This window comes from Psammomys obesus, unplaced genomic scaffold (genome assembly GCF_907164565.1).
Source record: "Psammomys obesus unplaced genomic scaffold, mPsaObe1.curated_primary_1811, whole genome shotgun sequence".
Classification (NCBI taxonomy): Eukaryota; Metazoa; Chordata; class Mammalia; order Rodentia; family Muridae; genus Psammomys; species Psammomys obesus.
Window position 1 is genome coordinate 699,468 of NW_026596101.1, and position 13,286 is coordinate 712,753.

Sequence of the window (13,286 nt, forward strand, 5' to 3'; positions counted from 1 at the left end):
CTGCCTCTGCCTCTGCCTCTGCCTCTGCCTCTGCCTCTGCCTCTGCCTCTGCCTCTGCCTCTGCCTCTGCCTCTGCCTCTGCCTCTGCCTCCCCCGAGAGCTGGGATTACAGGCGTGCACCACCACGCCAGGCTTCCAAGTTGCTTTCAGTCATATTTTTTTATCAAAATAGAAAGCAAACTAGAACATAAATCATTCATAATTTTAAAAAATAAATGAATTCCTAATGGCCAGCCCCAGAACCAGGACTAGCCTGGAACTGGAATGTCTCAAAGGCCCACACCTCTGGGTACCCTGGACTCCTAGAGCCTCAGCCATGCAGCAGCCTCAGGGTCAAAACGACAGCCAGGGAAGGCACTCCTCTGTGGTGAGTCCTGCCCCGCACAAGCCATCTCACCTCTCTCCACAGCCTCCAGAAAAGGAGGGCGCCCTGCCCCGGCAGGTAGGCAACAAGACAGAGTGCGGCCTGCTGGGCTTTGTGCTGGACTTGAGGCAGGACTACGAGCCGGTGCGCAGCCAGATGCCAGAGGAGAAGCTGTATAAGGTGTACACCTTCAACTCCGTGCGCAAGTCCATGAGCACGGTCATCAAGATGCCGGACGAGAGCTTCCGCATGTACAGCAAGGGCGCCTCGGAGATCGTGCTCAAAAAGTAAGCTGATTGGCACAGCCGTGCGAGTCTGGGTCACACATCACCATCCCCACACACGCTGGACCTAATCAGGTCACTCTCCCCCTGCACCTCAGTTTCCCCATTTGTGCATTAGTCAAGCCCAGAGACTTTCAACCCTGGCTTGTAGTATGTTAGTCACCTCGGTGAAAAGAAAAGGAAGTTGGGCATGGTGGCTCACGCCTTGCATCCCAGCGCTCAGGAAGCAGAGACAGGAGGATCTCTGAGTTAGAAGACAGCCTGGTCTACCTTGAGCCCCCCTCTCAAAGAGAAAGCAAGGACAGAAGAAAGGAAAGACAGACAGACCATTGATCCCTGTCTTATCCCAGACAACTCAGATTGGAACTGCAAAGGCTGGCTTACACCTTTGCTTTATTAGATGCTCCCCAGACCAACCTGCAACCCAAGCCAGGCAGAAAAGCACCAGCCTGGGTTTAGGGGCTTCCAAAGCATCTCATCTGTGGTAATGATTTTTCTCCCCAAGTGGAACCTCCTAAACCCTGCATGCAGCAGGCAGCTGAGGGTTCTGAGGCAAATATTGCAAAAAGGCCACCTGGTTGCACCCCTGCCTGTCACCCCTCCCCCCCCCAGCCTGCTGCATGCACTGAGGCATCATGGGAGGCGGGTCAGATGGGCATTCAGTAGCCAAGGTAGGTGGGCCTCATTCATCTCCTTCTCCCCCCCACCCCTGCTGCCAGGTGCTGCAAGATCCTCAGTGGGACCGGGGAACCCCGGGTCTTCCGGCCCCGTGACAGGGATGAGATGGTTAAGAAGGTGATCGAACCCATGGCCTGTGACGGGCTCCGTACCATCTGTGTGGCCTACCGTGACTTCCCCAGCAGCCCCGAGCCTGACTGGGACAACGAGAATGACATTCTCAATGAACTCACGTGCATCTGCGTGGTGGGCATCGAGGACCCAGTGCGACCTGAGGTAGGCCCTGATGCCAATGATCTCAGAACAGGGGGCAGGGCTAGAGCCTGGCCCGTGAGTAACTTGAACCCTGAGCTTCAGGTCCCCATGCAACAGGATCAGGATCCATCTGCCCTCAAACATTTCCACTCTAAAACAGGCGTAGCCATATTTAGTAACCACCTACTCAGAAGGCCCTGGGAAGACGGAAAGACCACCACCCCACCTCCACCAGCCAGGGTGCTGCTCTGAGTGAGAACAACACTCATAGGGTTCCCTCCGGTCTGCCTAGGGATTGGTATGTGGCTTGCCTAGCTCCAGAAGCCCCTCCCCCACGGGATGTAGCTATTGTCCCCATCTGGATCCCAGGCCTCTATTACAGCTGGGTTCACAGGGTATCCTCCCAGGGGAACCCAGATCACGGCGTTCTGTCGATGTCATGGTCTCTGTCTGCCCAGGAGTGAACTGGGCAGTGAGATCCCCTGGCCATCCTCCTAAGCCTTCAGCAGGCCTCTGGGAGACAGGACTCCGAGTTAATGGCAGGTCACAGTCCCAGCCGAAGGGGCGGGTGATGTCATCCATGCTATGAAGATAAAAGTGAAGTGCCAGGGGGACAGTCCAGCTCCAGGCCTGTCATGGTCACAGAAGAAGGGCTGTGTGGTCCATATCTGCCAATGCAGGATTAGGCTTCATGGAAATATGTTAGTGCCATGGGCCAGCCGAGCATTCACCTTACCCAGGGTGCCAAGAGAGCACAGGGCTTGAGGCATGGGTAGGAGCTGGCTCCTTTTCCCCTCAGGCTCCAGGGGATCCGTGTAGGCCATGGCTGTGAGATCTGGTGTTCATACCCAGTCGGGAACACCTTCCTCTAACAATGGTGGATCCAGTATCCTGCCCTGCCCCCATAGTGTTCTCTTTGCGCCCACTCCCTGCTCAGAGCTCCAGTGGTCCCTTTTTAAAGGTGGAGATAGGTGGAGAGCTGTCTTCCAGGCTCCTGCTTAGTGCTGTAGGACTGTCTTCCAAAGAACAAGTGGAACCAGGTCACAGACCTGAATTTTTACATCCGGGCCTCTATGAGAGGCATCAGAGTGCAAGCTCGGGCATCAGACAGACCTGGATCCCCATGTGCTAGAATTGCTGGACTGTGTGACACTGAGCCTATTATACAACCTCTCTGAGCCATATTGGTAGCTCAGGCATAACAATATCCTCCTCCATGCCCACACACGCCTATGAAGTAGTGTAAGGGAGCAGACTCTGAGCACCAAGACCAGCATATAGGTCAGCAGCCCCAAAAATGAGGCTACCTGATGGACTCCCTAGCTGAGTCATTTCTCAGAGTCCTATACAGGCAACAGTCTGGCCATCAGAATATGCAGGGGCTTGTGGAATGGATAAATGGATAGATGGATGAATGAATGAATGAATGAATGAATGAATGAATGAATGAATGAATGGGAATGAATTTGATCCCAACTCTTCAGCACTGTTCTTGCTACTCATTTCTGTCTGTCTCTCTCTGTCTCTGTCTCTCTCTCTCACACACACACAGAGGGGGAGAGAGAGAGAGACAGAGACAGAGAGAAAGCAGAAATTTGCCCCTTTATTATGCATTCATAGCCTCTCTTCCTGTCTCCCTGTTGGGGATCTGTCTAACCCTCATCCCTGAAGATGGTTTTCAGTCCCCTAGGACAGCTGCTTATCACCAGCAGTTGGTGGGCTCATGCCTCCCAGAGATGGCTTACCTATTTACACCTTACCGGAAATCACTAGGCAAAGGTTTATCCTGGTGTGTGTCTGACCCCCACCAGCCTTGGAAGCATCTTTACAGAGGACGACAAGCCAGCATGAAGTGCTAAGGCTTTTGTCTGTGACCCACCCTTGAGAGTCAGTAACACACTTAACCAACTAAGCATTCCATGAAGTCAAAAACACCAGAAGTGTCTTCTGCCCTCTTCTGTTTTGAATGCTGGTCATTGGCTTCATAACTACTGCAGTGAGTGGAGGTTTGAACCTTGGTCCCTCTCAAGCCCTTTCCTGCTCATCAGTTTATAGATGAGCACACTGGGCTAGACAGATCCAGAGTAGACCTGGTGTTCTGGGCCTTGACCATAGGCAGGAGCAGGAAGGAAAAGCCTACAGAAAGCTCCATGCCCAGGACTTTGGAGCAGGGCTTAGCCCCTGGCACTTTTTGATGACAACATTGTCATCTGGAGTTCTTGCTTCTGGCAAGGAGCAACTGGACACAAGTCCAAGCTTCGTCCCCAACAAGCCACCTGCTCGCCTGGGACCTTTATCTTCTATCTTTAGAATGGGTGTCGACTCGAAGAGGGGAGGGGGTCTTTTATTCCAAGCTCTGACATCTTCAGACAGATCCGGAGGTAGCTTCTAGAAGCCTCACACCCACAGCCACCAGGCCTTCCACCAGTCCATCAATCCTGCCCCTCACCGGGTGCTTCAGTCACCCAGCCTGCTTCCCCGTCTCACCCACGGCCCATTGGGATGTGTATTCAGAAATGCAAGCCAGCAAGACAGCTTGATTCGGTGGGTAAATGTTTCCCGTGCAAGCCATCAACCTAAGTTTACTTCCTAGAACTCTGGTAGAGGTAGAAAGAGAGAGCCAACTCTACAAAGCTGCCCTCTGACTGCCACACCTCCACCGTGGCATGTGACAATCAGATGCACACACAATAACGATTCATCTTAATTTCTAAAGAATTGAAAGCTCCGGTGGGAGCTGTGGCCTCCCCAGGTGACAGCCTAGGGTTGGGACACCAGCTTTAACACGGCCCTCTGATATTCACTCGGGCCTGATGTGTTAGTTCCTTTTCTCAACAGTGAAACAAAACACCTCATCAAAGCAGCTTAAAGGAGGAAGGGTTCGTTTGAGGTCCTGTTCTGGTTACCTGTCTGGGAATGAGAAGGTGGGACCATGTGAATCTCAAAGTCTAACCAGCAGAGCTGTGGGGTGGGGTGGGGTGGGGTGGGGTTCTTCCTCCGACAAGAGCCTCATTCCAACAAGGCTCCAGTTCCCATAGTACAGTGAAGCTCGCCACCACACCCAGGCCCCAGTTCTGACCTCACAGTGAGCCCCCACCACACCCAGGTCCCAGTTCCCACCTCCCAGGCAGCGGCAGCCCCTGTCACCAATTTTGGGGGTGACTTTTCCCGCAGTGTCCCCACCTGTGTCAGGTGTCAGCTTTCTCAGCCCTGTCCTTTGTCCCTTTGCCCAGCATATGGTTCCAGGAGTCACGTAATTAGCACCCTGTGCTAGGCTCCAGCGTGGCGAGGCCCAGGCAGAGGGGCTCTGCCCTACACTTTCCAAGGTTCACTCTTCAGCTGTAGGTGAATACTCTTCACCTGCCTCAGTTTCCCCCTTGCCACATTGTCTTCCTCCCTCAGGCCCACTCCAGTCCAAAGCAGCATCAAACCACCACAGTCCCTCCTCCAGGCAATCCCAAAGCTGAGAGAAGCTAGTATGGAGGAAGCTGTCAGGAGAGCATCGTTCTGGGACACGCTGGGGGTTTACCCCGGGGGTGTTCAGAGCCCTTGGAGTCAACAGACACCGGCTGTCACCAGAAACAGCAGATGTTTAAAAACCCTTTATGTAATGGCAACAGGAAGCACCCGTTTCCTGCTTTTCCTCGGTGAGAATATCTAGGATAATTTTAGCAGAGGAAGCCGCTTTTTAAAATAGTTAACACTGGTTTTATTTATATGGAAAGCATATTTCAACCAGGCCCATGCCCCTGAGATTTGAGTCTTAATCATCTCGGTGCCCAGCGATTAGAACAATTGAATATACCATTGCTGGCTGTTGAGTGCATGAGTGAATGATCAAAGAAAATACTCAAAAAAGTTTAATGAGGTTTCCCTCTGGGTTGGAGGTGTCTTAGGTGCTTCATGAGTAGAGAGCATTGAGTGTAGGCAAGTAGGAGCTGGCATATAAGGACTGAGGGAAAGGGTGCCCCAGGCAGCAGGGACAGAGAGGGCAAAGAAAGAAAAGGAAGTGGAAAAACATAGCTTTTTGTTTCGGTAACAAAATACTTTTCATTACTGTAACAAGCAGAGATAATCTGCTTATGCAAAGGGAAGGTCTGGCTGGGCTCACAGTTTCAGAGGTGTCAGTTCATAGTCAGTGGGCCCACTACTTTGAGGCCTGTGGCAAGGCAGCGCTTGCTGATAGGAGCACACAGCAGAGCCATATAGTCTGTGTCAGAGCTGAGAGGCAAGAGACAGAAGAAACTGGGGTCCCAGAGTCCCCTCCTAAGACACATCACATACAACCCACCCCTTAAAGGTCCCAGCAGTTCCTGACAGCGCCACCCTAGGGACCTAACTTCAATATACAAGCCCTTAGGGAACGTTCTTGATCTGAACTATGCTGCATATCTGGCCTTGTGAGAACTATTGCATTTAGGAGAGGAAAGCCTAGACAGCCTAGACAGGGGCTTGGAGCCTTGTTCTCCCAGAACTGTTGTTGTTCTCTCTCTCCTCTCTCTCTTTCTCTTGCAATGCCTAGAGGATGGTCAGCCTTGTCCTGTGAGGCAGTCTAAACTGTTAAGCTGTAAGACCTGGGGTCTCACAGCTCAGGAGTTTAAGATCGCGCCCTTCCCAGAAATTTCCCCAGATCAAGACGTGTTGCAAAAGCAAGAGGTTTATTAACCATTGCGCAATGGGGTCACCCCTGCCGGTCAGCAAAGAGTGGCACCGGGAGACAAAGGCCTTTAGGTTTTTAAAAGAAAAATTGCGGGAGATTTGAAGTTGCAGTTTTGGCAATTTAGGATTGGATGAGGAAGCTATAAAGTAAGATAATTGGTTAGTCTTAGGTGCTCAAGCTTGGCCAGTTCTGCCAAGTGTGGATGCAGCTGCAATTGAAGGTGGGGGTGGTTAGCTTATTCTTGAAGATTAGGGGCTATAGACTTTTGGCTGGAGGTCAAAAGCTACTTAGAAGAAGTTTAGGTTTGTTGCTAAGAAATGCTATTTTAAAGACAGGAGTTTTTCTTTTTGCTGAGTGAAGGTCATTGCTTGCTTGCCCCTTTTTTTTATCTGTCCTCATAGATAGGGTCACATTTTTCCATTCTCTGGAAAGGTACTAAGAGGCTTTAGCTTAACCTGAACCTAAAATTTAAAACTATAGGCTTTAGAAGACATACAGATTACAAAGTTAGTCTAACCCTTTCATTGCGAGTTCTGGGCCTGACTTGGTGGCACACACCTTTAATCCCAGCACTCAAGAGGCAGAGGCAGAAGAATCTCTGTGAGTTCGGGGCTAGCCTGGTCTACATAGAAAGTTCCAGGCCAGCCAGGGCTACACAGTGAAACTTAGTCTAAAGCAAAACAAACAAGGCATGAGTCCTGAGCTACACTATAAACCACTTCGTCCCCAGTGCAGGGCTTTCCACAGGAGCAAGCCCCGCACACGCGCTCGCACCCCACTACTCATGCGCTCACTATGTGTGACTTCAGTGTGACTTCAGGTACCCCAGAAGCTTCACAGCCACCAACCCACATCCCACACCTTCCCCCAGCTTCAGCACCCCTCCTGCTGGCCTAAGCACAACCCCAATGCCCTCACATCTAGAGCTTTCCCTGTCCGAATCTAGATCAGTGATGTGGACACGTCGGCTCTCTGTGCTATGTGCATGGCTTGAGCTCCTGCATGCTCCCTCCCACCAGAGCCTTAGTTGCTTTTGACAGAATAGAACTGGCTCAAATACCCCTTCTTCCAAGAAGCTCTCCATGGTTTCTCCTCCACACACCGTCCCCTGTGCTTTCTAGAGCCCCTAGTCTCAGCCTGCACGAAAGACTATGTCTCCTAAAGACCCCATCTCTGTAGGGGTACGACAGAGTAGCACTCCATCTGGGAAAAATAAAGGTTCTTTGAAAGAACAAGCTAGACTAGCGTCACTGTGGAGCAGTAGGCCTAGGGGGGCAGGGGAACACCCCATCACCACGGGTGTGTAAGCAAAGACGGGGCCACCCGCCCTCTGGGGATGTCTGGGGCAGATCTAGGAGGTGAGCAGGGGAATGGAATCATATGATGCAAAGCCCCTTCCCACTCTGAACCTTCTAAGCACTTGAATCCCTTTTTAGGGACCAAAGCCAGACAAGGTGCAGGTTTCTAGAACAGCAGCTCTGGGGCTGAAGGCAACTGTCTACACACACACTCACACACACACACACACACACACACACACACACACACTCACATCATTCTCATGCATACACACAAGCACACGTATCACACACACATACACACATGCATATAGTCACATACATATGGTCACACAGCGTCACACACATATATCATATACAGACATACATACACACACAGAGTCACACACACATACATACATCACGCGTGCATAAATAATACACACATGTGCATACACACATACGTATGGTCACACACACAAAGTCACATACGCACACCCTGAGCCCTGAGGGTGTACAAATTATATAACCCGGATCTTGTGCCTGGGAGTGGAGAGTCCAGTGGGGCAGATCCAGAAAGGGCACTTCAGGCCACACTTTCTTCCTTAGAGTTCCTGAGCTGGGAAGGGACCGAGGGCAATAACTGACCAGGTAGGACTTCTTTGTCAGCCTGCTAGCCCTGCCCAAGCAAAACGCTCACATTCCCTGACTTAGGACAAGTGCATTTCAGATCTTCTGACTTCATGAAGGCACAAAGAGCAAAACACGCCCTTGAGAGCCATGCCTGGAGACCAGCTTTGAGTGTAATATGGGCTAGAGATATCAGACACGGCGCACTGTTGACACAGAGCAGGGCAGCACCCGCTTGACCCCAAAACCATGAGGGGAAGGGAGAGTCTCCTCCAGGCCTGCCTCATAGCCTGTAGGGAGTTGCTAGCTCCAGAAGGTTCTTTCCTCGTCACTATGACAAAGCATCTGACAGAAGCAACTTAAGAGAGAAGGGTTTGTCGGGGCTGGCTGTTTCAGAGAGGTCATAGTTAGACATGGTAGGGAAAGCCTGGCAGCAAGAGTGTGTGACAGGGACCAGAGAATGGGTCTAAACTCAGGGCCAGGCCGGAGCCCTCAACAACCTTCCCCTGGCAACCAGCTCCACCTCCTGAAGATTCACAACCTCCCAGCACAGCCCCACCAGCCAGAGACCAGGCGCTCAAGCATAAGAGCCTGGGGGCAGTTTGCATTCAGACCAGGACCTTGGTGTTCAGTGCCATCCCCTGGTTGTAGGCACTTACCCAGCATCCCCTGACTTCATGTGGGGAGCTGAGGAGCTCCCTTTCATGTGTACTCATCTCCTCCTCCGTGAGGATGCCAGCTATGACCTTATCTCACCTTGACTACCCCAAAGGTACTTTCTGCCAGTAAAGGTCTTGTCACCGATAGAACAGCTCGGAGGATCCTAGAGCCTTTCCAGTGGCTCATGCACTCACTATGTGCATGACAGGACAGGGATGGGAGTGAGCGCTCAGGTCCACTGTGTGCAAGGGGAGCTGGGTATTGGGCTTGCCTGTTAGGCCCAATAATCCAGCATGCTCTGGGTCTCACAAAGACACTTTGCAGCAGGTGTCCCTAACTATGCCTCTGTCTGTCACTGCTTCGGGTCACCTCTTGTTGTGGATGAACACTGGCATTGGCTCTCAGCCACGTCCTGCATCCTAACCACTCTGAGACAGAGGGTGGGAGAGATGGGGGGTGGGGGCAGTGGGACTGCTGAGAGGGGTGGGTCTTATCACCTTCTGATTGGCTGACCAGATTGTCCCAGGCATCAGTGTCATTTCAGTCAGCAAAAGCCCAGTGTTTTGTCCCACTCTGTCCCATTTGACATAAAGAAGCACCATTCTAAATCAGTGTAAATAAAGTAACCTCAGACGCACATGACTCTTCCCCCTAACTCTCCCTGCAATTCTTGCCTGAGGCCAGACATGGGGGTTCTATTTTTAGGGTCTTTCCAGTGCCTTTTGTCCAGGTCAGAAACCATGGGCGTCATCTCAGGAAAAACCACCATGGTCAGTAGGTAGTGGCTGCCGGGGACTCTGAGGACTGAGAATCCGGAGACCCTATCAGATTTAACCAGAGGATGTTGTGAACAATTGGTAATGCCTGATGCAGGCATAAAAGGGAGGCCACAGACACCATCATTCTCTCCTGGTTAGTCCCCTAAGGAGGTTTTTCTGGGAGAAGGATTAGCCCAGGACTTCTTGAAGACAAGGAGGGCCTACCCAAGAGGTGCGCTCCTGCATGGCTCTTACCCTCTCCCACAGGTCCCAGAAGCCATCCGCAAGTGCCAGCGGGCGGGCATCACAGTCCGCATGGTCACCGGTGACAATATCAACACAGCCCGGGCCATTGCCATCAAGTGTGGCATTATCCATCCTGGAGAGGACTTCCTGTGCCTGGAGGGCAAAGAATTCAACCGGAGGATCCGTAACGAGAAGGGGGAGGTATGCGCAGCCAACTCAAAGGCCCACAGCGGTGGGCCAAGCTCGACAGGGGGCCGGGAGGCATGGGCTCTGCATGCTTGAACAGGAGCCAGGTGGTGCGCCCTGAAGAGCCCAGTGACTCTGCATGGGGCTCTGTTTCTCTCTGTGACCCCACCGACATACCACACCCCCCCCCTCCAGATTGAGCAGGAGCGGATTGACAAGATCTGGCCAAAGCTGAGGGTGCTGGCTCGCTCCTCGCCCACGGATAAGCACACACTGGTCAAAGGTAAGACTGGGGTGACCATGGCAATTCTGAGCCCAGAACCAACCCAGCGTAAGCCACGCCCAATTTGCATGGCGTTGCAGTTTTCCCAAAGAGGGGGAAAGGGTACCCCAGGATTCTCCACACGTGGGGACCTTCTGACTTGTTCCTTTTCAGTCTTGGGAGGCCTGCAGGGGCCTCCTGGAGGAAGGGGACATGGGGACACTGAGATTCTCTTCTGATTCTTCAACTTCCTTGAGGTAGAAGTGGGCCTGGGCCTAGACTCTCAGACTACCTGGCAGAAGGGCCAGCTGGGATAGAGGTGTTATAGTCCAGGTGCATAAAGTCTTTGTTATGCACACCTTCAGGAACCTTCCAACAGGCCCAGCACTTTCATGGCTTGGCATTTTTGTGATCTGAAAGGCAGATCCATTTTCTTTCTCAGTTGAGCCAAGAGTTCATAAGGTTGAGACCCTTAGCACACTTCCAACCAACCCCTGTGAACAGACCCAGATGATGAGAAGTCCTGGAAATTGCAGAAGGCTAGAACCTTCTTCCCTCATCCTGCCACAAGAGGGTCACACTCAGAAAGCCTCAGCCCCTGCAGTCACAGCCCTGGCTCAAATCCTGGTACTTGTACTGTGCTCTCTGAGGCCTTGGCAAGTCCGTTCACTCTGGGTCTCAGTTTCCCCATCTATAAAATGTCTAGAAGGTGGAGTTCTTACTTCTGTCTGGGATCACTCCTAGGCACCTTAGAGTCATGTGACAAAGTCGGAGACAGATGGGGCCTATGGATAAAGCAGGTCCAGGACTGCAGACACTACATCAGAGAGCCCTTGCTCACCCTCAAACTTCACTTACTCTCAGTCACTCCCTGACTCTGTCACTGAGCAGTTATGGAGGACCTACTGTGTGCTCGAGCTGGTCCTTTCCTGTGGACAGCACAGGCTCCACAGCACAGGCACTAGGTCATATCCCTGCAGAGGGCAAGAAGCTGTTCTGCTCCAGCCACTGGACTCTTGCTGAGGCTGAGGAGGATGTGAGGCTCAGGGGTAGGGGTGGGGGCAAGCTCTGTGTTCCAGACAGCACAGGGGACTTCAAATGTGCAGAGCCCCTGGCGTCGTCAGGGAGAGGGCAAGAGGAGAATGACGGAGGCTGACCTTGGCCATGGTGAGCCAGTGGTGTTGTCACCGAATAGGGCAGGGGGATACAGTGGAGGGCCAGGAGAGGAAGAATGTGATTTAGGAAGCTCCCTGTGCTTTGGGAGTGTGGCCTGAAGGCAGAGGGGTCCCCAGGATCTTCCAAAGGTGACAGCTGCAGTGTGGATGGGCAGCCCACTGTGTGTGGATAGATGAATCCAGGTAGGTTGCGTGTGGATGCAGTGAGGAGAGAAACAGCGGGGAATCTCACAGGATGCTCCTGTACAGACCCTGCTACAGGTCCAGCCCCCTTCCCTGGGTGTCAGGAGTGATGGATCTGATAAGATGCTGATTGCTTAATGTGGGTCTTCCAGGGCCCCCAAGTCCTAGTAATTCCATCTGCCACAGACAGCCATTGTCAAGAAAATGGGAGCCTCAGCTAGAGCCCCATGGGGTGACGGGCATACAGGGGTCAGGAAAGCCCCAGAACCCAGAGCACACAGAGACCAGGGAGACAGGAAGAAGAGATGGATACCCAGGGATGAGAGGTACACAGAAAGACAAGAGGGAAGCCCACAGAGAAGAGTGTGGTCCATTGTGGGACCAGCTGCTGAGAGGCCAGGAGAGACAGGATGGCAGTGTGGCCACAGGCAGGCCCCCACTGCAGCCATGCAGTGTCAGGCCTGGTGAGTTCCTTGCCTTGGAGGAGCCCAGTGCTGGTCCAGGAACCAGGAGAGTCAAAGATTTTCCTGCCAGCTCTAGGGACAAGAGTCCTAACAGGCCGAGCCTAGGACAGTGGGATTTGGACTGGCTGCCAGCCAGTGAGACCAGCCAGATAACTCCTGAGGAACCAGGCATGGAAGCTGGGCTCTGTATGGGGGCAGTTAGAAGAAGAAATGATGCCCCAAATCTGGGAACCTGTCCCCTGCCTCCACAAGCTGCTGTTGTGTGCCCGGCAACAGACAGGGCAATGCCTACGCATGGACAAGGAGGCCAACAGCCACACTGATGACAAGAGGGGCACGTGTGGTTGTGTTCAATCTGGTTTTCACCAGTTATTTCAGTGAAGATGTGTGTACAGAAAGAGGTTAAGCAGGATCACACACAGGCCATGGCCTCCCTACATGTGACTGGAGTTCTGAGGTGGAAGGTGCTGGGAAAGCAGATGTTAAAGTCCCTGAAGATGCAGCGAACTCCTGGGTCTAGGAAGAAGAGTTACAGGACCGTGTTTCTAGGCAGTATGGCAAAGGACTGTGGGAGCAAAGACACTGCTGGAGACTGAGCCACCCGAGCCAACCTGGGCTAATGAGGAGCCTAGTGGCTCTGAAGAGCAGCGATGGGAGAGGATGGCTGGGCGGAAGGACAGGAAGCCATGCTGAGGCTCAAGGCTGACTCCGGGGCACTGACACACCCTCTTACCTGCTAGGCATCATCGACAGCACACACACTGAGCAGCGGCAGGTGGTGGCCGTGACAGGGGATGGGACCAACGACGGGCCTGCTCTCAAGAAGGCAGATGTGGGCTTCGCAATGGTAAGAGGAGCTCAAAGAGGGCGTCAGGTGGTGTCTGGCCGGGTCTCAGAGGCAGGGTTGGCAGGGCTTGCGCTTCCCAGCTGCAAAGTGGCTCGCAGGAGTTCCCATGTACACTTAACACTCATACCTCCCCATCTACCCTGATTGCAACCAGTCCCAGTCTAACCACAGAGGTCTTTCTGGAGGGGGCAGGCACTGCCCTGCTGGGGTCATCTCTGTCCTGCTTACAGGTCAAGGAGGAATGAGGAAAGGGCAGGCTTCCCAGGGAAGAAAGTTGGCCTCAGAGGGGTGGCTGTGTGCACATACAGACGTGTGTGTGTGTGTGTGTGTGTGTGTGTGTGTGTGTGTGTGTGTGTG

The 13,286-nt window shown here is 52.8% G+C and overlaps 1 protein-coding gene across 5 annotated transcripts in view; it reads left to right on the forward strand.

Moving 5' to 3' along the window:
- Atp2b2 (ATPase plasma membrane Ca2+ transporting 2) overlaps nt 1-13,286 on the forward strand; it is a 261,718-nt gene that overhangs the window by 232,239 nt on the left and 16,193 nt on the right. For all 5 annotated transcript variants that reach the window (XR_008722662.1, XM_055628526.1, XM_055628523.1 and 2 more), the window contains 5 exons: nt 410-651; nt 1,368-1,602; nt 9,834-10,013; nt 10,194-10,281; nt 12,823-12,929. Coding sequence is in view for 4 of the 5 variants with exons in the window: in XM_055628526.1 (XP_055484501.1) it covers nt 410-651; nt 1,368-1,602; nt 9,834-10,013; nt 10,194-10,281; nt 12,823-12,929 (852 nt within the window). In the remaining variant the exon portion in view is untranslated. The remainder of the gene's footprint in view (nt 1-409; nt 652-1,367; nt 1,603-9,833; nt 10,014-10,193; nt 10,282-12,822; nt 12,930-13,286) is intronic.